The sequence below is a fragment of the Episyrphus balteatus genome, chromosome 3 (genome assembly GCF_945859705.1).
Source record: "Episyrphus balteatus chromosome 3, idEpiBalt1.1, whole genome shotgun sequence".
NCBI classification, from domain to species: Eukaryota; Metazoa; Arthropoda; class Insecta; order Diptera; family Syrphidae; genus Episyrphus; species Episyrphus balteatus.
The window spans coordinates 61,257,591-61,285,430 of record NC_079136.1 but is presented as its reverse complement, the minus strand read 5'-3'; the positions used below and the strand labels follow the sequence as shown (position 1 = coordinate 61,285,430).

General features: G+C 30.3%; 1 protein-coding gene across 1 annotated transcript in view; it reads right to left on the bottom strand.

The window, feature by feature from the left end:
• The window catches only part of LOC129913830 (transcription factor Sox-9-A), a 62,994-nt gene extending 50,751 nt beyond the window's left edge, over positions 1-12,243 (bottom strand). The window contains exon 1 of the mRNA XM_055992717.1: positions 11,570-12,243. Coding sequence (XP_055848692.1) covers positions 11,570-11,775 — 206 coding nt within the window. The 5' untranslated portion in view covers positions 11,776-12,243. The remainder of the gene's footprint in view (positions 1-11,569) is intronic.
• Positions 12,244-27,840: the final 15,597 nt, after the last annotated feature.

Here is a 27,840-nt window from a genome sequence, read left to right as displayed (position 1 = left end):
TTAATATAACTTTCACAATAGATATTTTTTTCAATAATTTGTGTTTTTTCGTTTTTTTTGTCTCTATTTTATTTTACACTTTTTTTTGCTAAATTTAGGTTCATGCAATGCGTATAAATGTATTTTAATTAAAAAAATTTCTCTTTTGATTATAAATAATTAACTGGACCTATGCATTGCAGGGACGCGAAGCATCAACTTTAAACGGCTGTAGAGCCGCAATTTTGTTTTTGTATTACTTCAAAAAAATTGTGTTAACACTTCATGATGTCAATAATATCATGTATTTTTCCAAACTTTAACTAATGCTTTCAGTTTTCCAAAAAAAATTCTTGAAAACCCCGTCGTCTAGAGGGATTTCCCCCCTGAATGTATTCTTTTATCATATCAGACGTGAGTACTAGATTAAGCCTACAAAAATTTGTGAAAACAAAAATGTTACACATACGCCCCAGTGATCTTTTAAGTTTAATCGTTCTGATATATAAGGCGAACACACAGTTTCATTAATTGATTGGTGTAGCATAACTACATTATATCATTTTTAATTTCGATCTAGTAAATCACCTGACAGCAACGTATTTATTTTTATAAATTGCTCGTATTTGTTGTAAGGTAAATTTATTTCACTCAAAATAAAAAAAAGTTGTCTTTCACAGACAAACACTCAGACGAGACCATTTTTTATCCATATCTTTTTTTTTTTTTTTCTGAAACCTAAAGCTGCCACAAGTAAAAAGGATTTAAATAATTTTTCCTTCTTGTCTCAGATCCAAAGCAGTTATAAAGTTTCAGATTTAAATCATACCCACCCTGTATTTATTATATTTTATTATCTTATCCTTTACGATACAGCAGTGACAAACGCTTTTTAAGAGTAAAATTTCCTGACTTTTAAATTGCTGTCTTGAGGATGATGGAATCGCGTTGCGAACAAAAATGAAGCAAATTACCAAGAAAATGAGCATCACACCGGTTCGTGGGCGAATATAGCTTCCTTCCCAGAGGAATGATTCTATTTTCTTGTTTGATGATATTTCCTTTGCTTAGTTTTTTTTTTTTTTTAAGTTCATTTGCCATTGCTAGTTTTTATAAAGAAATGGAAATGAACATCATTTGATTTTCTCATTTCTTTGTTATGTTAAAAGTGCTGCCTGTCCTTTCTTCGTAGTACCATCTTAAAGTTTCGTATGGATTAAGTCCCTGACCTCATTTCAGTATAATTTTTTTTCCATGGAAGACTTAAATAACGATAAAATCTGCATGAAAAAAAAGAAACACACACAACTGTTGCCACTTGAGAGTACTGATTAAGCTTTAAAGTTGACGCCGATGGGCTTTTGAGTGATGGAAATTAATTATTAAAAAAAAAAAATAGCACCAGACCTACTGGAAGTAGATTGGGAATAAAAAGGCATTAATTAGGATAAGCAACAGCTGGGATTGAAGTAGCCTTTTCGCGCGAATGTTTAATTTATTCATGTGGACATGTGACAGAATTCTTGACATGCGTCTGACTGTTACATTAATTTAAATCAATGTTTTAAGGACAACCTGCTGATAGATGATGATGATTATGATGACGTACGAGGCACACGTCAACTAAAGTTATAGTTGTTGTAGGCTGGTTTGCTTATAGTTTTTTTTTTTCGAACAATTATACTGGAAAATTCAGGATTAAAATCAATAAAACACCAGAACAATAATTTTTTTTTTAAATTAAATTATCAGCACATGATACAATTATTAGTATTTGCTCTAAAAGGTAAGTACTGGATTCGTGTCAAAAAAATCGATGTTTTGATCAAAACTAACACTGAGATGAATGAGATGTCAAGAAAGTTTATTTTTTAGCAGTTGTTTTTATTTTTCTCCAAAATGCATACGAGTAGGTACCTACATACACTGCCCATAATCTCGTAAAGGCCCTAACTACAAAATTTTCGATTTTGATTTTTTTGCATATTTGGAGTTAGGGCATTGTCTCTGAAATATCCTCATTTATTTTTTTAGCCTAGGTCTTCAAACACGTCAGAAAGTTCAAAGTGTACTTTTGATTTTTTTCATTTTTATATGGAAATTGCGATATAAGATTTACTGTTTCCCTCTATAACTCAGAAGTAAGAAAAGTGTAGTTAGGGCCTTTACGAGATTATGGGCAGTACAAGTGATGTTAGTAAAATTACGTTTTAATTTTTTCTCCAAAAAAATCACAAAAATGCATTTTTTGGCAAATTTTTAGTTTACGGTGTATCGTAAAACAAAAAATAAAAATACGATGTGTTTCATACAGTATATTCTATCGTTTTGGTGCAATTCCATTGTATAAATAATTAAAACAAAATGACAGTCAGTTAAAAAGAACTTCTACACTTTAAACAATAATCACTATATGGGAATTCATTATATTTTTATTTCTTGCTCTGTAAAAAGAAAAACATTAGAACGATTGTGCAAATTTTGTTTTAATATTTATAAAATAGTCTTCAATTATATTTTAATATCAAAATTGTTAGTAATCTGTAAGATTTATATCCGCAGATGAATAAATCAATAAATAAATAAATTCATAAATGTGCCCTTAATTATGAAAGTGGACTAAGTCACTCCTAAAAATGGCATCAAATCTATCCTAAAAATAATTATTATTTAAGGGGTAAAGTTTATTTGAAAGCGAAATTGCAGTAAATAAACTTCTTTATTGCTCCTCTAGTGATTTCATAAAAAAAAATAAAATTAAATCGTTATAAGAAAATTATTATGTAAATTATTATGCAAAAAGTGACTTAGTCCACTTTCATAATCAAGGGCACAAATAAGAACAAACAGTGCGTGTCTCTGCTCGAGGTAAGTTTCTTTTTTCCGAGATTTTCACTTAAATTTAATTTTTCAAACATTACTATAGGTACTAAGACAAACCTTTTTTTTCAATTTTTGAGCTTGATCTTTTGAAACAGTTCAACAGATAAAATTTTTTTTCCTAAGAAATCCGACTTTCTTTTAGGTAATTTTTCCATATTATTTAAGTTTTTGTATTCTGAAAGGTTCTGAAAAGGTACAAAACTTGAATGATATGAAAAAATTACCTTATAAAAAAGTCGGATTTCTTAAGAAAAAAAAATTTATCTCGGTTATTTATGAAATATTCCCAACAATGTTGTACCATTTTGAAAAGAGAATTGAACACACCAACTTTTAAGGCAACTTGCCGAAACATCGTAGCGCATTTTTTTTACACTACGGCTCATTGAATTAGAGTCATGTAAAATTTTTTAGTACTAAGTTGGGTAAAAAAGTAATATTTTCTTTAAAACTGATGTAGCTGAGTTAAAATTTTTGAATGCATTTGATAGCAGGGTTATTCAAGGTTCCGTAACAAAAGAAAAAAATGAGAAAACTTAAGATTTGTAGTCACGGCACATGAAAAACCGTCACAGGGTGACCATTTTTTCGACTTTTTTTCAAATGCCCATAACTCCCAAAATATATGGCTGCGATTTTTTTTATTATTTTTCTGATAACTGTCACCACCTACCCTATCTACCGTTTTCGTTTGGACGTTAACTTTTGGGACACCCTGTATTAAGATGAATTTTTAGAAAAAAAATTTTCAAAATCTTTAGAGCCGTTTTTTAAAAAACTAATTTTTTATAAATAATTTCTTAAAAAAAAAGTTTTAAATTAAAATTGGTATGCCATTTTGTAAAAATCACTAATCAGCATCTAAAAACAAAATTTCAGAAAAATTCAATGTCCCGTTTTCGAAAATTTGATTTTTCAAAAAAAATTTTTTTTTAAATCCAAAAATTATTTTTTTTGAAATTTTATTTTTGGTTTATATTTAAATTATATCAATGCTTTTTCACAAAAAATTTCTTTGAAATAGAATAAGCAGTTTCGGAGATAATCGGATTTGAAAAAAAACGGTTCTATGGCAGGTACCGTTAATAATGATTTTCAAAAAAAAATGTTTTCATTAGAAGGTAGACCTTAGCTTAAAACAATCATTTGAATTTTTTAAGCGAAATCGTTATAGCCGTTTTTGAGATGTTTCAATTTTACTAAAATCGGTATATGACAAGTACCGTTATTTTTGGTCCAAAAAAATTAATTCCAAAAACCCCTCTGGGGAGTCGCCAAATACCAAGTTTGACATTAATCGGTCCATCCGTTTAGGCTGTAGGTCCTTATACAGACAGACAGACAGACAGACAGACAGACGGACTTCCGGGACCCACTTTTTTGGCATTGTCTACCATCGTAATGTCATGGAAAAATGTTATCTCAACTTTTTTTTTGTACGAATGCATAACTTGATATATAGTACCTATATCGCAAGTAAAAATGTTGTCTTATGTTGCATTTTATATTCAATAATTTATATAAGTTTCAAAATGTGATAAAAATTAGGCACCAAACTTACTGCAGCAAATTTCCCATGTAAGAAAAGAAGTTACATCTTGTGCAATTTTAATTTTTGTGAATTTGATAACAGAAACTTTTAAAGTTCTAGAGTTTGATAAAATAAGACCCAAAAATATGGCAATATAGATAAAAATAGAATTCTAAAATTTTCTGTTCTCAAATTTTTAATTCTTAAATTGCTTCTCCCGACTCGAAGCTAAGGCAATTATTCGAGTACTGAAATTAAACTATTTTCCTATTTATAATATAGGCATTTCCATTGCTCTACGATTTTGATTAAAAACATTTTAGTGTTATTTTTTAGATAACGAACATATTATTTTTGACGAACAATTTTATAAGCAAAAATCATTCTTAACGTTATCTCTAACGATATCGTCTTTTTCTTAATTTCAAAATTCTTTTTTTAAATTCTGCCTTCAAAAGTCATGACTTAGTTTTTTTCAAATTCTATAAAAAATATAAAAATCTCGCGCCAGCGCCTTTTAAAATTTTTTTTTAATTTTTCGCTAAAATTGTACCCTTATTTGATTACTTACATACATACCTACTTTATCAATATTTGTAATATTATTTTTTTTTTATAAATCAATAAATTTAAAAATATTGTACCTATTTTAAAAGACAGAACAAGAAAAATGCAGAATTTTCGTGAAAGAAGCAGAATTAAAAAAAAAAAAAACTTTTAAGTCATAATTTTGACTTTTAGAAAGGCCATGCTCAGTTGTGTGTTATTTTTGAAAGCCAAAAACTGTCTTTCTAGCTTTCAAGAGTTTCGTTTTAACCCTTTCAAATAGTTCTCCAATATAAGAGAATAGGGTTATTGGTCGATTATCCTTTATGTTCTAATCATTCGTGATTCTTTTTTTGCTATTGGCAAACAAAAATCCTAATCGATTCAATTCTTCATCAATAAAAAAATCCCAAACCGTAAAAACTCGTATTTTGTGGATATACTCATCTTTATCTACATTCTCATAATAAAATAATTTAAATGCCCGATATAAATGAATAGCCTTTTCATAAATCGCATTATATGTTATTTTGCCAAAATGGTTTTGTCATAATTTTATAATTCATCAACATCATCATCATCATCGTCATCGTCCATGTGGATACCTATCTGTATCTTTGTACCTCCGGGAGCATACATAAACGTTAATCTAACATGGCAATAAACATAAAAGGACAAGCGACCGACAGTCACTATGTGTTTGGAGACACTCGTACTCGTACCTTCATAAATCTGAAATCTCGGTCGACATCTAATTTGGTTTTAATCTAAATTATGCCCCCAAACCTTTACTACCTAGTTAAATTCACATTCACCTTATCTCATGGACTATTATAAACGTCCTTCCTTACCGCCACATTCTGTCCATCAAAGGAAAAACAACAACAACAAAAAACCTAAACCAGCCGGCATCACAAACTAAACATGAGTCTGAGGGGACTAAATGGAGACACACGAAGTAAACTACAAACCATTTATATCCTTGTGCAAATAAATGCATAGTTTTTATTTTTTGTAGGGTAGGTTAGGTTCAAACTTGTATCTCCTTTTTTTTTTATTAAAGGAAGTCCCCAACATATATCAAGGAAACTAATTTGTTCCGTTCTCGTTTATTTTTTTTTTTTTTTCAACCACCCTGATGTGAGTTCACATTCACATTAGTGTGGCTATGAATGTTGTTAATCATGTAAACAAATTGTTTTCCGTAGCCTAACAAGAAGATAAGAGTCTTAATCATCATCCATCTACCATCACCACCAGCATCCATATGATCCAGACATACCACATCCGCTATACTCATTCATATAGTCACATTGAAATGCAGTGGCGGCAGGAACTGGTACAAGTATCAGGCAGGTACCGCATGTCCCATAACCATTTAACAAGATACTGGATAAACACTCTCAAAAAGGGATTCTTAAGCGTTTCAATTTGTCAAGTGCGGTTGCGGGCGGAGAGTAGAACGGTATGAGTGTGTGTGTACTTAGTCAGGCATTTAACACCTCAATGCTAAACAAGTGAGTCTCTGGAGTTGTGTCGTCTTTTGGCTTCATCGTTCGGTCGGTTAAGAAAGTGGATTATTAATTTCATCATTTGTGGATCCTTGTGGATGCAAGCTAGGTGTGATTGTGACTCGACTTAGCCATCAATCTTGAAATCATTTGAAAACGTTTCCATCGTTTAAATATCGATTTAAAATTTAAACAAGCATTACGATGAGTCTTTGTTAGTACGTAGGACTTTCGAGAATGATGGGGGGCTTGTGTTTGTGGTCCTTGATGAAGAAAAGAAAGTGTGGGTGTGTTATAGTGGTGCACTTGATGTGGTTTGGGTAGAGTTTACTACTATGACAAGAAAGTATACGGTAGATGTCCTTGGAAGTGAAAGAGTGTATAAGAGGCAACGTGCTCAACTTACAACAAACTGTTGGTACGTGAGACATCATTGTAAAGTAAAGTCTCAGGGAAATGTATGTAATTTCCCTTGATGGAAATGAAATTGTTTCCTGACACAGGACAAAAACCCAGTCCTTTGTGAGTTTGAGTTTAAAGAGAAACACAGAGTAGGTACCTCCTACAAATAGAGATTGGGTATAGTTAGAGAACAACATAGAGTATATGTATTGGTACCCACTACCCAGAGCATACACAAAGTTGTTGGTTGGTATACTATTTGTTATGCTAAACTAAACTTTAACTTTACGCATAATTGAAATTGTTTCTGGAAGTACGTAATGTTTAAAGCAAAATGACAGTATTGATTGGTTGATTATATAAAATAAGTAAAGGATATTTATTGTCAAGTCAAGTAGAAGATTTAGGTTGATATTGTTTTCCGAAATTGAAACTGAAAAAGTTGAACTTGATGTTAAATTGAATATTATGATAATACATAAATATATATAATCTTAGGAATGAGATGTGGAAGTTAATTTTAATATAATGTCCTTTCTGAGCGAATAGAATGTCATTCTAAGAACTTTTCATCCTAAAAATTGTAAAGCATAACTTTAATAGAAAATGGTTTCTGATATCATGTCCTACGTCGAGAACAGAAGCTAGGTTCGAAGATTCCTTATCTGGATGGATACAAAAATTCCAAAAGCGATTATCCCTAATTTTTTTGAATATGCAAGTAAACTATAAAGCTTCTTTGTTGATTTGAGAGTTCTGCATTTTTTGATCATTGTAGAAAGGTGCATCTCATAAAAATCTTTTTCCAATATCAAAGTTGAAAAGAGGTACAGTTTTTGATGTTTCTAATGAAAATAAACAGATGCCTACTGATTAACAAACTTCATTTTGTTGTGCTATAATGCCATTTAGTGATTTGGAAATAGATTGGTAATGGTTATTGGTTGAAAATTCTTAGAAATTTTTCTTGACATCGAAAAGAAGAGAGTTAGATTTTAAGGTTGTTGATGTAGCTGATGTAGTTTCTGTATTTTAATTAAAAGCAGGCCCCTTCAAGAACATCACCTGAAGTTAAGGTCACCAAATAACATAAATAAATTAGTGGCATGGTAACCCTTGAATGTTGAAGGCCTACCTATAGTGGCTAACAAAACATTTCTCAATCATTTTATTTTTGCGTGTAATTAATTTGCAAAAATGGAAGGGAACTTAAATTTGTGCCCGTTCCGAACGGCTGAGAAGAGATGCAATCATACTCTTATTGACTTTTTAAATTCCTTGGAATGCGCCTGAACAAAATGTTTTTTGAAGTGAAAACTTCTTTAGTATAGTAGTGATTTGAAACAAAATGAAACGAAAACGCGACACGACTTCAACTTGTTATAACTTTTTTGTTTTAATAGATAGATGAATGAAATTTGTACTGTAGATAGGTAATTCAATAATATATTATTGTACAAAATTTCAATTAATTTCATATTCAAATTTCGGAGATAACGGTAAAAAGATGTTCTTTTCCAACACACGTTATATCTTTTGATCTAGTGCACATAAAAATTTGATTTAACTTTAATACGCATGCTGCTAACATAACCTTTTATTTGATATATCACACATAACGTTACGTGCTCTACAAGTTACACAATCTTAAATTGAAAAAAATTAAAAATACCTCAAAACACCTGTGGAGATCTGTTGGCGATGACCAGCTATCAGTGTAGGAAGTACCGTAATCTCAGTCTGGAAATTCGACATGGTTGACTTTAAAAAATTCTAACTTCTCTTGTAGACATCTTTGAAATGAGATTGATACATCATTATACAAGGTGAAACAATAAGCTTTCACATGGTATAAAATTTTTTATAGGTTGTCAAACAAAAAAATCGATTTGAAGCATGAGAACATACAAATAAATGTTTTTTTTGCTTTTTAGATGAAATTTCATCGAGTTTAAAAAATTCTAGCTCTTTTTGTAGATGTCTCATACACCTGATCGATATATATATTTTGAGCTAAGACAATAAGCTTTCAGATGATGTAAAAATTTGGGAAAAAATGCATTTACTAGCGTGAGAAGACAAAAATATACGTGTTTTTCTCGCTTTTTTTGATGGAAATTGATCGAGTTCAAAAAATTCTAGCTCTTTTTGTAGATGTCTCATAGAACTGATCGATATATATATTTTGAGCTTAGACAATAAGCTTTCAGATGATATAAGATTTATATAGGTTGTCATATAAAAAACATGGATTTGAAGGTGATAGAATAAAAATAGGTAGATTTTTTCTATTTTTTTGTTTTGCAAGAAAAATGATTTTTTAAGGTTTCACTTCTACCACGTGTAAATTGCACACATGATTTTTTTTTAGATAGTGGAGGTTGGGATACGAACAAAGACCTCTGGATTTATAGTCCATCGCAAAAACCATTACTGCACGAGGTCATCAATCAAGAGGAACAGGATAAAGTAGAACCAGAAACAACACTGGCCAACCAAATTAAACTTTTTTTGCCACAAGAATCAAAATAAACTTTTCTAAAGGTTTCTGGGTTGCTGAACTCGAATCCACAATCAGAAAAATTATATTAGCCTTCGTTCTTGAAATATTACCGTTATAAAATGCAAAAAAAGGTTTTTTTTATAACGGTTATATTTCAAGAACGGAGGCTAATAGAATTTTTCCGATTGCGGATTTGAGTTCAGTAACTCGAAAACCTTCAGAAAAGTATATTTTAGTTCTTGTGGCAAAATTTTTGTGACCAGTGACTTAAACTTTAGATTAAGTTTAGTTTCTCTTTGGCTTATTAAATGAAACTTAAGATATCTCGAGTAATAAAAGAGATATCGGGAAAATTTAAATTAAAATTTAAATATCTGTTCTTATAGTAACCGTTACAAAGTTGTTTATAATCAATTACCCCACATAAAAACAGAACCTCGAAAACAGCCAAAATGACGTTTTTCGCATTTTATAACGGTAATATTTCAAAAACGGAGGCCAATCAAATTTTTCTGACTTCAGGTTCGGGTTTAGCACCCCAAAAACTACTAGAAAAGTATATTTTGGTTCTTGTGAAAAAAAAAGTTAAATTTTGTTGACCAGTGTTATTATTATAAACTACAGTTCCTAATCTTGCGCAACGCGTCATTATCTAGATACAAATGTTGAAACAAAACAAAATTTAATGTTAAAAATAAGCCGATTTTGCCCGTTTTTCACCATTATCCATTTGGACTCTTACTTTTGAGTTGCCCTGACAGTATGTAGACTGTTGGAACAAAACAAAGGATCAATTTTTGTTTTGTGCAATTTTTCAAATGACCTTTGTATAAAAAAAGTTGTATTGGGGATATAAAAAACTAAAAAATAAACAAAAAAAAATCATGTGTGCAATTCACACGTGGTTGAAGTGAAACCTTAAAAATAATTTTATAAAAATCGAAAAAATATAACTTTTTTTTATTCCATCACTTTTTTTTATATGACAACCTACAATAAATTTTATACCATCTGAAAGCTTATTGTTTCAGCTCAAAATATTTATATCGACCATGTCTATACAACATCTACAAAAAGAGCTAGAATTTTTTTAACCCAATTAGTTTTCCATTTTTTAAAAGACAACCTATAATAAATTTTATATGTATCATTACTATTTCACCTTTTATATGAAGCTTCAATCATATTTCTACCATGCCTGCAAAAAAAGTAAAAATTTTTTAAAGCCAACCATGTCGAAATTTCAAACTGAAATTACGGTACTCTACTGCTGGCTGGTCATCAGCAACAAATCTTCACAGGTGTTTTGAGGTATTTTTCAAGTTTTTCAATTAAAGATTATATAACTTGTAGAGCACGTACCGTTATGTGTGATATATTAAATGAAAGGTAATATTATCAGCATGCGTATTAAAGTTAAATAAATTTGTTATGTGCTCTAGATCAAAAGATATAACGTGTTTAGAAAAAGAACATCTTTTCACCGTTATCTCAGAATTTTGTATATGAAATTAATTGAAATTTTGCACAATCATAGTTTATTTAATTACCTATCTATTGTATAAATTTCATTCATCTTTCTATTAAAACAAGAAAGTTATGATCAATTGATTGTTCGTGTCGCTTTTTCGTTTCATCTTGTTTCAAATCACTACGATACTAAAGAAGTTTTCACTTCAAAAATAATTAATAATTTTCTTTTTCTGATTTAATTTTTCATTTTGTAGACCTATCCTTTTTGCTGCTACAAGGATCATTTTATCATTGATCAATGATCATCGAATAATTGTAAATCAATAATATCGAAAAAACACTCATGCTAAGGACTTTAAAATACTACAGAGTTTCAATTTAATCAGGACCTCGTTTTTTGGTAACACCGCCAAAAGTAAAATTGTTAAAAAAAGCTAACAAAATCTTTAAACAAATTTGTTTTTATTTCTTTTTATCCTGATTTTAACAAAGATACGGACATTTTAAAAACAGCTAAAAAAAATTTGAATTTTGCTATCCTGAGGTAAGCAATTTTAGTAGATTGTTTCGCCATAGTTTTTTTTTTTTTTTTGTTTTTTTTTTTTTTTTTTTTTTTTGTAAAATTTGGTTCAGTAGATTGTTCTAAGAACATAATTTGTATTCGTTTGTTTAAAGGTATCTTGCTCGGAAGGCTAATGTCTATTCCGATTCCAAATTAAAAACAAAAACACGATCACTCACTTTGTTGTGGCTTGAACTAAATTCCAATCGTATCCTTCTAAAACCTTCATAACGGCACATGTTATTCTCTCATCTTCCTTTCGCCCTTTACCCGGTGCATCTTTCGCCGAGGATGATCCTTTTTTCGAATCCTTTCCGTAATTTGCCAGAACCAAAGTTTCAACGGGTTTTGTATCCACTTTTATATTTTTACTATCGTTATCCATAATTTTCTCTTTTTTAAATATTTTTTTCTAAATCACTTTTTTTCCAAAATCTTGATAGTAAATCACAATTTTTTTATTTTAAAAATCTTGGTAGTAAAAACTCAAACCTAAATTATAGATTTTTTTATGTAATAATTTTACGCGCGTAATAATGTCAGCGATCGTAAAATTAAGATCGTCCCACCGTTATTTTTTAACTCATATAGAAACCGATCGTTACCGTTCAACATCCCATCGAGAACTGTAACTGTTTATGCTGATAAAAATCAGCTCGACCATGGCTGCCGCCGCCACCGCAATCTAACTAACGAAATCCATCTAACATATCACATTCCCATAAGTCACACTTCAAAACTCGAAGAACCGACGGACGCGGCTCATCTCCCATTTTTAATGTGTGACTGATGTGTGACTCTGGTTTGACGTGGTGCGATGGCTCTCTGCGCTAACTGCTTCTGCAACCGAATTCGAGAGTTTCATATTCAAGTTAGACTAAGACCCAAGAAAACTATATAACGATTTAATGTTTACTTAAGAAACCCCTCAACAATATTCCCCATATCGCTATACTTCTCTGCACTATTGGGGAAGAGCCATAGCCACGCTTACTCCAAACTTAAATGGAAAAGTGTACGCAGTGAGTAGAATAGTAGTATCATACGAAAAAATGTATCTCTCTCGATCTTCAAGTGGTTGTTGCTGTCATTTGAAGAAAGACTTAAGTGCCAGTGGATTTGCTAATTATGCGCGCAATACTTAAGCGTTTTCATATGTGTGTTGTGATGGACTTGGACTCTGGAAGTAAAGAGCCAGCCAGAGCGCACCCTTATACCAAGCATGAGTCCAAGTTATTGCTCACCCTGTTATATGGACATTGTTATTGTGGCATTGTGGGTAGGGCATGGCCATGGATCACTTGAAATTGAAAAGTCCATAGCGCACTGATAAGAATATGTCTTGTTGTATTATTTCCTTAATAATAAATTTTGAAGGAAGGCGAACGAGTTAGTTGGTTTATTTGCAAAAAAAAAATTGACAAACTTGAAATAGATTGTCAAGCGTAGATATTATGTTGTTTGTGGAAGCAAAGAAAAAGTATAATAAATAATATAAAATTTTTATCATATCAATTTTTTGAACAGGAAAGGATAAGACTTTTTTTCTGATATGTACATACTTATTTAGTTTAGGTGAGCAGAAAAAAACTTTCAAAATTTATAATCACATGGAAATTCCAACACACTTTTTGATAAAAATCATGGGAAAAAAGTTTTTTATATTACCTGGACCTGGACAATATTCCAAACTTGGTAGTTATCAGTTTGGGTAATTCCCTAAAGGGGAAATTGAATTTTTTTTTTAACCATAAATTAAAGTTTACCTACCTGCCATTTAAATAAAAAAGAAAAGTTAATTTTTTTGTCAAAAGCAACTCTAACGATTTTTATTTGAAAATATAACCTTATATTTTGAAATAAAAAAAAAAAAAATTGAACCGTTATTAACGGTATCTGAAATAGAAGAATCAAATTTTTTTTAAATTAGCTGAAGATTTTTTATTTTGAAATTTTGTTTTTAATTGTTGATTTTGAAAAATGTTAGAAAATTTGTATAGGGGAAGTGGGGGCAATACCGCCCACTTAGTATTTTACTGTCTTAAAAACCAATAAATAGCATCTTTTAAATAGAATAAAGTTTTTATTCATTAAGTTTAATGTTTTTTGCAGAAACTCTCATTATTATAAAAAAAAAATAAAAAAATACTGAACAAAAGATAATACGTTTTGAGAAAACATCACACAAAAAACCGTCTTGCCCCCACATGGGGGTAAGACCGCCCTATCAAATTTTGTTGGTAGAAAGACCCTTTCTTTTGTTTTAAATGCAGCCTATTTGTAATAATAACACAATTATGCTATATTTTCATTAGTTCTCACTCCATCACAAGCTTTTTGGTACCATTTGGTACACATTTTGCACTTAATCCAACAATACTATGGATTGGATCAAGAAAACAATTGCAAATAGAAGGTACAAAGTCCTTTTCATCAGAATCATCAATTACAGTATTGTTTGGTGCCTGTTGCTTAGCTTTTTGGAAGATTTAACTGTGAACTTCTTTTTTCACTTTGTTTAAGATAACAGAGCTTCCAATTTCGCCCACGGGCGGTCTTGCCCCAGTCAATTCATATTTGATGTTCTGTATTATTTTTTTTTTTTTATTTATCTTTATGACTCCTTCTGTCTCAAAAAATACTTTTTAATATTCACTTTCTATTATAAAAAAAAAGAAAAAGTAAAAATTTTAATTATTTCAATGTCAAAAATACAACTGACTTTTCACATGAACGATAACAATTTGATGAAAAATCACAAAATGTACCGAAATTGCTAAAACTTACAGACGTGATTGATCGTACCAAAGGGCACCTATTTTATATTGCAAGTGTTGCCAATTTTAATTTTTTTCATACAACATAGTACGAAAACCGTCTTGCCCCCATAGGCGGTCTTGCCCCCACTTCCACTACATTAAAAAAAATTTTTTTATAATTTTATAATAAATTTAATGTAATACTTTTTTCGTAGTCAAAATCATTTAAAAGGGTGTTTAAGTAATTATAAAAAAAAAATTTATATTTTTTTACACTTCATACTTATAAAATTCCTTTAAAAATAATATATTAAAATGTTTGTTTTTTCTTTTCTATAGGTAAATTTAACATTAGAGCTTCTTTAACCATAAAAGCAAGTGCGTGCGCCACGGTCTTGCATGTTATTTTTCAGTGCAATTTCTTAAATTCTAGCCATGTGAAAAAAAAGTGCGATACTGAAGTCGGTCTACGAAATGTTTTTGTTTTATGTTTTGCAGCAGCAGTGTTGCAAAACGCAGACCAGGCTATTTATCGCCAAAACAGGCTCCTTTAAACATTTCATTCGCTTATTAAAATATTGATTTCCGATTTATCAAAATTAAAAAACTAAAAATTATACCAATTTTCCATATGTTTCGTTTTTATGCTTTCATTCATTAACCTCCCGACAATGAGCATGAAAAGCAAAATTTATCAATAAAACGAAAATGAAACAATTATTACTTAAAGTCTGATAAAAGCTGGGTTTTATATATATACATATGTACATTACAAATATACAGGGTGTCCCACAGTCACCGCCCCAAACGAAAACCATGGATTCCTGAGGTCATTTTAAGTCGGAAAACTTAAGAGGTAATTTTCTCGTTTTCGTCCCATTTTCGAGTTACCACGGTTTTTATGATTTTTGTTCTCTTTTCCCTTATCTAGCTTTATCTTTGCCAAACTACGTTTGATTTGAAAAATTTTTTTTACAACCAATCAAGAATTTATTACAGTTTTAGTTTGTCTCAAAACTTTTTTTTCTGCAGACAACCGTTTCTCCACAATTTTGCATCAAACACAATTTTCCTCGTTTTTTAAGTTGTTTTTTACACTTTCATATCATTTAAGTCAAAAAAACACGTTAAACCGTGGTAACTCGAAAACGGGACGAAAACGAGAAAATTACCTCTTAAGTTTTTCGACTTAAAATGACCTCAGGAATCCATGGTTTTCGTTTGGAGCGGTGACTGTGGGACACCCTGTATATCCATACAGATTAGATTAGGATTACAAGATAAAACGATCTGGATCAAAATAGAAACAAATTTATATTTGTATCTCTTTTTCGCTCTTGAAGAAAAAAATTGTTGAGCGGTAGATATATCTCAATCTTTTGACAAAGTATGACAAGAAGTCCTCATTTTTAAATTGAGTCAAGCCCTGCCTAAAGGACTCAATACATTCTTAAAATTTAATATGATCTAAAGAACAGAATTTTCCACGTTAGCCATGGAAATTATAATTCAGACTTTAGGGTAATAGTGGATGTTATGCAAAAAGATATAAATTAAATTTTCTTTCAAGTTAAGGTGGTTAAAAAGTTTTAAATATTAGTTTTGACTAGAATTCTAACCTATAAGATCAATGAAAAAAAAGTTATAAAATTGAGGTTTTTATTTTTTTTAATAAATCAGGGGGCATTTGGTGTATGAACCCGGTACGTCCAAACGTTGTACTAATTAAATAAAGTAGAGGTAAAATCTTTTGATAATATGCAATTTTTAATTATTTTTTTTTTGTCAAGAAACCACAGAAATGTGTGGATTAGAATCAAAAACCATTTTATCCACTTTTTTTTGATTTCGAGTAAATCGAGAAAAACTTGTATCTCGTAAACGAAACATTTTTTAGTACTTTTTTAAATGCAGGATTGATTCAATTAGGATTCCCTACAGTTTAAGTCATCTGAGGGTTTTAGTTTTAGAGTTATACCCAAAACAAATATGGATAGAATGGATTTTGAAAATCACCTCTGAATTTCAAACCAAAATAAGAAAATATGGCATGAAAAAATCTCAATTAAAAACGAGAAGACTTTATTTCCTTTTTTTTAACTACGCCAGCTTTCTTGAACAAATAAATTCAATCCTAAATGCCGAACATTTTTTTTTTCAAAAATCCGTATAAATTTTCGGATATTCCCATCTAATATCATTCCATTTGGTTTTTGAATTTCAAATTTATTTTAGAATTAATATTTTGAATGGATATACCTAATGGATTTTGATGCGAATAAAATTGTTTGGATATAATGGGTTTTGAAACAAAAACTCAAGTGGGATAAAACGGGTTTTGAAATTAACCTCTAACTTTGGGGTCTGATTTCTATGCCAAAAAATGTAATTAGAGACTCAAACTTGGGCGCAACGTATGTATTTGAATAATAGAAACAAAACCTCATACCTAAGTCATTTTTTTTTGAAAAGTGGATATAATGGGTTTTGATTCTGATTCACACAAATGTACCTTTTCAAATATTAGCACTTTATTTTTGACTTTTTTAGTTGAAAGTAAGATTTTAAAATTCGACAAAAACGTAATAATTGGTTATTTTTAGACTTTTAAAGTAAAGAGACCTCGAGGGATCGAATAAATATAAACTAAGTGAACTAAATATCATTAGACTTGATCTATTGCATAGAAGAACATTTTATACGAACTCTTTAACTATTTTGAATGGGCTAAAATAACATTTCTTGTCAAATCAACGACCAACGAAAAGTTTCTTTTGAAAACCGAGAAAAACCTAAATGAGTTTTAAACAAAACTATTTATTTTTATTTTAAGTGGAGTGATTGAATATAATTCAACATAAGTTCAAGTGACCTCAACTCCAAAAATTTATAAAGCGTCTTAGTAAGGGTACGACAGATCTAACTGATGAGCCCACTGTCGTACCTGGGCGAAACGCTTTATAAATTTTTGGAGTTGAGGTCACTTGAACTTATATTGAATTTAAACAAAACTGTTTGGCAAAGTGTGAGTAATAATTGCACTGTAGTGATTTTTACTTGCGATATAGGTACTATATATCAAGTTATGCATTCGTACAAAAAAAAAAAGTTGAGATAACATTTTTCCATGACATTACGATGGTAGACAATGCCAAAAAAGTGGGTCCCGGAAGTCCGTCTGTCTGTCTGTCAGTCTGTCAGTCTGTCAGTCTGTCAGTCTGTCAGTCTGTCAGTCTGTCAGTCTGTCAGTCTGTCAGTCTGTCAGTCTGTCAGTCTGTCAGTCTGTCAGTCTGTCAGTCTGTCAGTCTGTCAGTCTGTCAGTCTGTCAGTCTGTCAGTCTGTCAGTCTGTCAGTCTGTCAGTCTGTCAGTCTGTCAGTCTGTCAGTCTGTCAGTCTGTCAGTCTGTCAGTCTGTCAGTCTGTCAGTCTGTCAGTCTGTCAGTCTGTCAGTCTGTCAGTCTGTCAGTCTGTCAGTCTGTCAGTCTGTCAGTCTGTCAGTCTGTCAGTCTGTCAGTCTGTCAGTCTGTCAGTCTGTCAGTCTGTCAGTCTGTCAGTCTGTCAGTCTGTCAGTCTGTCAGTCTGTCAGTCTGTCAGTCTGTCAGTCTGTCAGTCTGTCAGTCTGTCAGTCTGTCAGTCTGTCAGTCTGTCAGTCTGTCAGTCTGTCAGTCTGTCAGTCTGTCAGTCTGTCAGTCTGTCAGTCTGTCAGTCTGTCAGTCTGTCAGTCTGTCAGTCTGTCAGTCTGTCAGTCTGTCAGTCTGTCAGTCTGTCAGTCTGTCAGTCTGTCAGTCTGTCAGTCTGTCAGTCTGTCAGTCTGTCAGTCTGTCAGTCTGTCAGTCTGTCAGTCTGTCAGTCTGTCAGTCTGTCAGTCTGTCAGTCTGTCAGTCTGTCAGTCTGTCAGTCTGTCAGTCTGTCAGTCTGTCAGTCTGTCAGTCTGTCAGTCTGTCAGTCTGTCAGTCTGTCAGTCTGTCAGTCTGTCAGTCTGTCAGTCTGTCAGTCTGTCAGTCTGTCAGTCTGTCAGTTTGTCAGTCTGTCAGTCTGTCAGTCTGTCAGTCTGTCAGTCTGTCAGTCTGTCAGTCTGTCAGTCTGTCAGTCTGTCTGTCAGTCTGTCTGTCTGTCTGTATAAGGAGCTACAGCCTAAACGGATGGACCGATTAATGTCAAACTTGGTATGTAGCGTTATTCTGCGACTCTCCAGAGGGATTTTTGGAATTAATTTTTTTGGACCAAAAATAACGGTACTTGTCATATACCGATTTTAGTAAAATTGAAATATCTCGAAAACGGCTCTAATGATTTTGTTTAAAAAATTCAAATGTTAGTTTTAAGCTAAGGTCTATCTTTCAATGAAAAAAATTTTTTTTTGAAAATCATTATTAACGGTACCTGCCATAGAACCGTATTTTTCAAATCCGATTATCTCCGAAACTGCTTATTCGATTTCAACGAAACTTTTTGTGGAGAAGCATTTATATAATTTAAATATAAGCCAAAAATAAAATTTTGAAAAAAATAATTTTTGGATTTTTAAAAAAATTTTGAAATTTTTTTTTTGAAAAATCAAATTTTCGAAAACGGGACATTGAACTTTTTTGTATTTGTATTTGAATTTTGTTTTTAGATGTTGATTAGTGATTTCTACCAAATGGCATACCAATTTTATTTTAAAACTTTTTTTCCAAAAAAATATTTATAAAAAATTAGTTTTTTAAAAAACGGCTCTAACGATTTTGAAAATTTTTTTTCTAAAAATGCATGTTAATATATCAATCAAAACTGCATACTTGTTTTGGAGGGCAATTTAATTTCAGATTTTATTTTATTTTTTTAAAAAACGAATTTTGTTGTTTTTTCCAAATTTCTATATAAAAAATCTTAAAAATTTAAGCAACTTTAACTCTAAGAGCAAGTTCGTGCGACCCAGTCGTGCATTTTATTTTACATGTTGTGATGATTGACACCAGTAGTTTATAACCAAGTTTGCAGATTTGAAAGACCGTTACTGATACCTCGGTGAGCGAAAAACCGCAAAATTTTCGGACTTTTTTTTAGTTTTTAGCTTTCAAAATGTAAATGGTTCATATAATGGAAAATGTTTATAACAAGCACTTAAAGATGATAAAATTTGGTATACTTTGAGCATAACCACAGCTCTGTAGGTTCAAAACTTCTTAAAATAAAACACTCCAAAAATTGAATAATTTCCCCACAAAGTAGATTAGGCGGAATTATATGGGACTTGGGCGAAAGGCGTACAGCCATGAGACTGGTATCAAATCAAATTTGAAGGTTTTTGAATATTAATTGTGAATTTTTTCAAAATTCTTATGAGTGGCTATACCTAGAGTTATTACCGTGTGATGTTCATATTAAGAATGCATTTTCCAAGAAAAGCATAAGACTCTTATGTTTGATTAAAAACCTTTTTTTTTAACCAACTCCAAATTATTGCACAATTTCAAGGATCGCCAATTTGTATGTACATAACTCATATTGTTTCATCTTTGGTAAAAACTCTTATTTCAACCAAAGAATCTGAAACACCCTAAATGTATTGTTTTTGAACATCAGAATTGCGTTTAAATTTTCGTTTCAATAAATACAATTGATACTCAAATTTAAGATAAGGTTAACTTAAATAATGCATATTTATCTGATTATGAAACCCAAATTCTAAATTTGAGCAGTTCTTAACTTAAATAATAACTTTATTGATAACTTTATTAGATGCACAAATACAAATCAAAACAAACAACATCTCTGTATAATTTATAAATCTATTACATACCTATATGAATATTAAAATATTGGAATTACTCATCCAAATGATTTAAATATTTACGAGAAAATCAATTCACAACATACTGATGAAATAATTTGGAATAATATGGTCCTTACAATATAAAGGAGAGGCACTTTGATATTGAGTGGACACTATTCAAAACTTATCCAGCATTCACATCAAGCCTTAGAGAGGATATTCAAATGAGCAATTATATTTGTGATCTATTTAAAGAAGGTCTTTTTGTCTAAGCTCTAAATTAATTTTACGACCTGTTTGTTTATTATTTATAGGAATTTAGCAAAGGAAGGATGTTCCTTTATGTGGTCACATATTAATAATTGAATGTACAACATGTAAATTTCCAGTTCATACTAACCAGAATATAATATTATGTTTCAAACAGACATAAAGCACTCGAGTGGAGAGGATGCCTCATGTTTTTTTGTAAGAATTTCAAGGACGACAAGCTGATAAGAGGATTGTACATTTATTATGAATGAAACGAAAATGTGTTACTATTTACCTAATTATTAGATAGATACATACATTTACAGTTATGATTTCTATTGAAATTCTACCCTTGCATATCAAAACACTATTTACAGCTCAAACATTTAAAAGGATTTTTTGGTGCTCAAGGACTTGAAAAATATTTTTTTTCAGATGGGTGTAATTTCCTTTCAAAATAGGTATGTTCAATTTTTCCTTTTATAAGGGTGGTTGTTTTTATTTTAAGACTCCACAGTCCACATAACTTGTTGAACATTTGTATGCTCCCTCGCTTTCGTTGAATATTAATAGGAGGAGCTCTTTCAAAAGAGGTACATATAGGAGTATTTATACCTTTTTTATAAATAGCTAACACATATAATAATATTAAAGGAACTCTTGTCGTTGCGTATGTGGAATGTAAAGGAATGTTATTTCTAATGGGGAAAATAGCATGGAAAATAAGGTGAAGGTAGTTTCCACATTAAATAGAATGTTATGCAACATTAAGAAACCATTTTTAAGAATTAGTTAGGGAAATTCATTAGGTACTTAAAAAATAATGCACAAACATGTAACTCATTCAATGATTGATAAAAACTTTTTAAAATTTACTGGAGAGAGAGAGAACTATCTAGTATTTATAGTACAGGTAAAATAGACATTTAAAAGAAAAAAAAATTGTTACACTCATGAAACTTGGCAAAAAGTTTGCTTTTGGGATAAGAACCAAGTACAAAAAAAGTCTATAAAAAAAAAGTTGGGTGGAGGGTGTTTTTTCGCGGACAAGAGGGAGGGGGTCAAAAATATACTGAAAAACGAATATCATCATATGACACATGTTTTCGAGGTATTTTTTAATGCTGAATCTAATGACATAAAAATAAAGTCAATACGATTGCTCTAAGAGAAGTTATAGCCGATTGAAAACAGGGTGCTTGTTTTTTGACTTCAACAGGTAAAATATAACCGAAACCCATGGGAAAAACATGCTACACTGATGAAATTCGGGATGAAGGTTTTACATAAATCAGGGGCAAAGGATTCACAAAGTTCTTAAAATTATTTTTGGTGAAAGGGTTCTTTTTTGATGGGTTAAGTTGTGTGTGAGGAAGGTATAATAACAGCTGACTTAAATTTTATTAATTTTTAAAACTTGGTGTAAATGTTTTGGTTGCTATAAGAATTAAGAATCTATAAAGGGTACAAAATTATTTTGAGTGAAAGGGTGTTTTTTTTTAAGAAATGATGAAATTCGGAATGAATACCACAAAAACTAGGAAAAAACTAGTACACCAATGAAATTTGGTAAAAATGTTTCATTTATAACAGAAACCAAGAACCCAAACAGTCTATACAAATATTTTAGGTTAAAGGGTGTTTTTTTTGGGAAAATAGGGAAAATCCGCGATAAGTCCAATAAAACTAATTTTTATATCTAAATCAGAAGACGCAAGATGGAATTTGATTCAAAAAACCATTCATTACTTTGAAAAAAGTAATCAAGATTTTGAGATATCTATCATAAATTTCTTTTTTCGATATCTTTGAGAAAAAAAATAATTTTGAAAAAATATAAATACCTTTAGGACATGTTAATATGGCGTTTTGAGATTGCATAAGTAGTTTTACAAAAAAAAATTAACGGTGATGTAATTCGATATCAAATGTACCAAAAAAAAAAACGCGTTTTTGACCTATTAATATCCAATTATTTCAAAAACGTGACGTGCCAGTGAAATTTGGACTTCAGATTAGGACTCAGCACACAAAATTCCTCTCGAAAAGTAGGGTTTGGTTCTTGCTCTATATCCGTTGCCGACCAGTGTTATTTTAATATAAAGTTTTTTAGATAATGCCTTTGCGTTGGTGAAAAAAGAAGTTTTTTTCAAAAATTCTTAATTTATTGTCATATTGACTGAATAAAATGTTAATTCAGCTCCAATTTCTTATTTCAAAGACCTTGATACGATCGTTGAGAAATTGCATTTTGAGCCGAAAATTAAATAAAGTTTCAATAAGGGCGGGCTAATGTTTCTTCAATTTTTGTTTTAGATTCTTTCCTATGAACCACAAACACGTATTTTTTTTTTTTATATTACAAATCATTTTAACTTCAAATTGCTAAATACCAATACCACCATTTGCAACAAAGATAATTTTGTTTAATCCTCAAATGATTTTCACTAGTACCTTTATCGTATTTAATCTAAGTGTTTACTCATGTAGGTACATTATACAAAAAATGCAATTTTGTTGACTGATTGTTTTCAAAAAATTATTTTTTTTTTAAATAACTTCAACGATTTTAAAATTGTTTCTTATTTAGAAATGCATGTTTACTTGCGATATACTTATAAGAAATTTTAAGAGTATTTTTTTTTTAAAGTAGACATGTTTATGTGTATTTCCATTTTTAAACAAAAAACGACAAAAAATTAATATTTACATCCAAAAAAATTAAATATATGAACAGAAATTGATAAAACACTTCAAATGAGATGTTGTTATTTTTAAATGCCTCAAAAATGAAAAAGAAATTTTATTACTGAAGAAAATTTAGCATGATATTTGATGGATTTTAGATTTTGAATGTGGACTTTAAAAAGTTGTAGCAAAGATTTAAGGTTAAGTAAGTCCTAATAAGGTCATATTTAATTTATTAAAAGGGATTACGTTAATTTGACAATGCATCATTAAAATTGGTATAATTTTTAGATCTATACAGTCGTTTTGAAAATATCTGATACCTACCTACCTTCTATTCAGGCTTCAGGGTTGTAAAAATATCAATTGAAAAAAAAAATGCATTTGAAATTAAAAAAAATATTTATTGCAAATAAAAAATTTGCATTAAAAAAGAAATATTTGTTGCAACTAAAAAAATTGCATTAAAAAATATTTTATTGCAACTTAAAAATATTTGCATTAAAAAAAAAGTTTGTTGCAAATAAAAAAATTTTGCAATGAACAAAATGTTATTGCAACTGACAAATATTTGCATTGAAAATAAAATATTTACTACAAATAAAAATATGTTGCATTAAAAATAACACTGGCCAACAATTTTCAACTTTTTAAAATTTTTTAAAAAGATTTACTATATCTTTTATAGATTTGGGTTCAGTAAGCTCAAAAATAATATTGGTTTTTTTTAGCAGCTCTAGTTTTTGAAATATTTAATTTTTCATATTTGGGGAAATATTCATACTAATTTTTAAGTTTTTCTTATTTTGAGCGTTTATTAAAACTTTCTAGAAAAATTTATATTAAACTCAATGTATTTGGGTTCAGTAAACCTTAAAATCATATTCATTTTTTCTAGGAGCTCTATTTTTTTTTAAATATTTTAGTTTTCCACATTTTGGGGGTAATTTCGTACTTATTTTAATGTTATGCTTATTTTAACTGTTTGTTTACATTTTCCAGAAATTTTTTTTATCGAACCTAATGCGTTTGGGTTCACTAAACCTAAAAATCATACTGGTTGCTTTCTAGGAGCTCTATTTTTTTAGATATTTTAATTTTTCACATTTTTGGGGTAATTCTTTAATATTTTTTTTTTTTTTAGATTTTATTATTACAAGCGTTTTTAAAGTTTTGTTAGAAAAGTTCAGTAAGTAAAATAAAAATACAAAAAAACAAAACAATTAAAAAAAAAAATCATGTATGAATAATTTAAAAACTAGAACTGCTAGAAAAAAACTTTTGTTATTTTTGGAATCAGTACCCTAAATTTAGTAAGAAATGATAAACAATGTTCTGGAAAATTGTGTAATCAATACAAAATGTGTGCATAAAATTTTTTTTAATATTCTTACAATTTTGGCTATTCGACCATACATTAACTTCAATATTAGAGTTAAAATACCATATGTATGTTCAAATAGCCAAAATTGTAAGAAATTCGACGAATATTAAAAAAATATTGAATGCACACTGCACAATGCAAAATGCATTGATTTTTTTTTTTCAATGCAGAAATTTTTTTATTTGCAATACAATTTTTTTTAATTCAAAATATTTTTATTTGCAATAAAAATTTTATTTTCAATGCAAATGTTTTTCAGTTGCAATAACATTTTTTTAATGCAAAATTTTTTAGTTTGCAATAAATATTTTTTTTAAATTTTTAGTGGAAAACAAATATGCATTAAAATAGAATACATTTTTGCATATCAAAAACAATTATAATTTGAGTACTACACATTATCATTTTCTTCACATACCCTATATTTTCAAACCACAATAAAGTACACCTGCTAAAAACATCGTCCCTCATTTCAAATAACAACCGACAAGCTGATTGGTCAACTCATTCATGTCAATTAATTAAGTCCAACGTACCAAGACCGCCTGTCATCTCATCTCATTGGCTACAACAGATCTCATTATTCCCCCTATACAAAATCCAACACCAGATTTTCAACTTGAGAGAAAAAATAAAAATTAATTAATTACCAAGTGATGTTCAACTACAGTGTATATAGGGGGAGATCATGATCACGAACAACAACAACCGTCTAAAAGGTGCTAATGGAGCTCTCTATACGACAAGATCGTTTCCCACCCTAATTCATGCACGCAAACATTAAACTTATTCCACTTGTCGCGGCCAGTGGCTGCTGGCTGTTGGTGTGAATTTTAGCACATTCACGTCGAGAAATCCGAAATCTTATTAGAAGACATCTCTGCATATTGACATAAGAACTCCAAAAGCAATATAAGAAATAACAAAAGCGGTGCGATTGCTCTCAAAAAAGCAGTGTCAGCGTTACGTCACACAAACTGCTGTCAGCAGTGTCACAGCAAAGCCAGACAATACAATTTGTCATGAGAATTTTTTTATGAAGCTGCGCCAAAGATTTATGGGAAACAATATTTTTCTCGAAAGCTGGAAAGTTTTCTCGGTAAAAAAAAAGTAAACAAAATCCAATTCTCGACATCGAATTCCATAACGTTTGACATTTTTGATGGCATTTTGCAATGGTCCCACACACACGTTCATTTTTATTTTAGCGATAGATTTTCTAGTTGAGGAAGGTGGCGGAGGGTGGATGAAAGATGAACAACTTTGCGTTGAAAGCATTTCCGTTCCATTTCGCCTCTATTGTATGTAGGTATTGCCGCACTACCCCTAACTTCCAATATACACTATAGAGTAGCGAACAGTAGCATAGCGGCGACGACAGCCGTTTGAAAGGATTTGCGTGCGATATTGGATGATAAGTTGTGCCGCTAGTAAATAAATGTAGCCATCCATTTGGTTTCATTTAATTAGAGAGAGATGATCCAATTTCACATATACATAAAAAAAAAAAGCCAAACGGACGGCATACATCAAAGACTCAGATTCTGGCCATTTGTTATGCATTTAAAAAAGTCGGCTTAATGGTTTAGAGATGCAACGACTTTGATGATGGTGTCGGTGGTAGGCGCATTTTATCATCGCGACGTTCTTTAGAGGTTTTTTTTTTGGTTTTGTTTGCAAAAACCTATACGAAAAGTTAATGGGTCGCTCTAGTTTGATTACAAACTGATATTGATAAATATTTCAATATGTTTTTTTGGAATGAACATTTTGTAATTTGCAAGTAGGTATATGTATGTATGTAACAGTACATCCATAATTCTTTTTAAGTGCCGCACTCTTGCATCAATTGGTTGAAGGAATAAAAAGTGATGACAGCAATTATAGTGAACTGAAACTCTCGGACTTTATTTTAATTGACTCCTTGTGCTATTTAAGAGGCAAAAGGTTATATAGACTATATAAAAAAAAAAATGTTAAACCCGTTATATATCGAAACTTTCTTTTTATCAGACAGACGCTAGCAGGGACAAAAGTTTTGGGATTTTTTTTGATACTTGCTCCTCTTTAAATAAAAACTTATTTTATATCGTATTGTCAGCATTTTCCCCCATCATTTTTAACTGTTTTTCATGTTTAGTATGAAGTTTCGTGTAGATCTTCAGATTCGTATTCAGCGATCCCAAAAACATAAAATAAGTCAAAAAATATTAAATAAAACTAAAAAATAGTACGTATACACCAGAGTGTACATATTTTTTTTTATAGTGTTCTTTCAAATTATTTATTTATAGCTTTCCAAGAATGTACTTGTGTCATTAAGAAAATCAACTTTGCAAGCCTTGGATGTGGATGCAGTTTGCTTAGGCAGATAGGCAGGGTATAAAGTTCACAGACGCCTAACATTCATAAAATAGATCCAGTTGGTTGCATTATCATTTTTATTATGTACTTCATCTTAAAATATTTTGGGCAGTTAAAAAGATATCGGAAAGATTTAAACAGGTCTTCCAATAAAGAAAACAGTTCTTATGGAAACCGTTACAAAAACGTTCAAAGTAACGTCCAAAGTAGTAAAGAATAAACTTTTTTGCATTTTGTAATGGTAATATTTCAAAAACTTCTGACATCGCATTCAGTATGTCTTGATCCGAAAAGGGATAAGCAAATATGTAGTGCTATTATGCAGGATTTTCATAATATTTACTAACTAAAAGATTATATCAAGAATGCCAATCAGTAAAATTTAGTTTTATTTTAACATAAAAGCTTAAATCAAAAGTAATTATTTGTTAAGTGTTACTATTATGTAGTTAAGCAGACACATAATTTGAACCAGGGTTGTTAAAAAAATCAACTAAATAAAATTCATTTATATTAAAAAGAATCATTTATTGCAAAATAAAATTCAATTAAAAAATTTGTACTGAAAATAATAATATTTTGTACAGAATTATTTTCAATGCATTCTAAAATTGATTTTAAAAAATAGTCAAGAAAAACAGAGTAAAAATATGTCAGCAAAAATTTAACGCGATCTGAGTACAAGCTTACTTTTGTTCTTAACCTTATTTGAGACGATATTACCTTTGGAATGCATTGTGATTTAATCTCTCAGGATTTGGTTGGAGCTCAAAAGTGGAAGATCACTATTTCACTATTTAATTTAAGCGCTCAATTCGAATCACAACACCGTCGGACGCTTTCTCGCCGGGTAGAGAAAGGGAAGTTACTTCTATCCAATAAATTTAAAATTCTTGCCATTACCTACTAAAAAATATAGTGTTTTCCTTCTTTTTTTCCAGAAAGTTCTCCAATCAACTTGAAAACAGCACTTGCGTCGTTCGAAGATCGACTTCTTGGACCATTTCTACTGAGTGCCAGTATCTGCTTTTTGCATACTTTTCGCTTATACCTAAATACGATGTCAGCCTTAGCAGCCGGAAAGTCAAACCTCAAACCCTTGGTTTAAAGGTTCAAAACAAATACAAAAATTATAATTATAACACAAAAATTAAAATTTACAAAATTGCAAAATACAAAAATTAAACGATTACAAACATGGTTTTGTGCCAGTTAAATTCACAAAAATTAGATTGATAAAATGTAC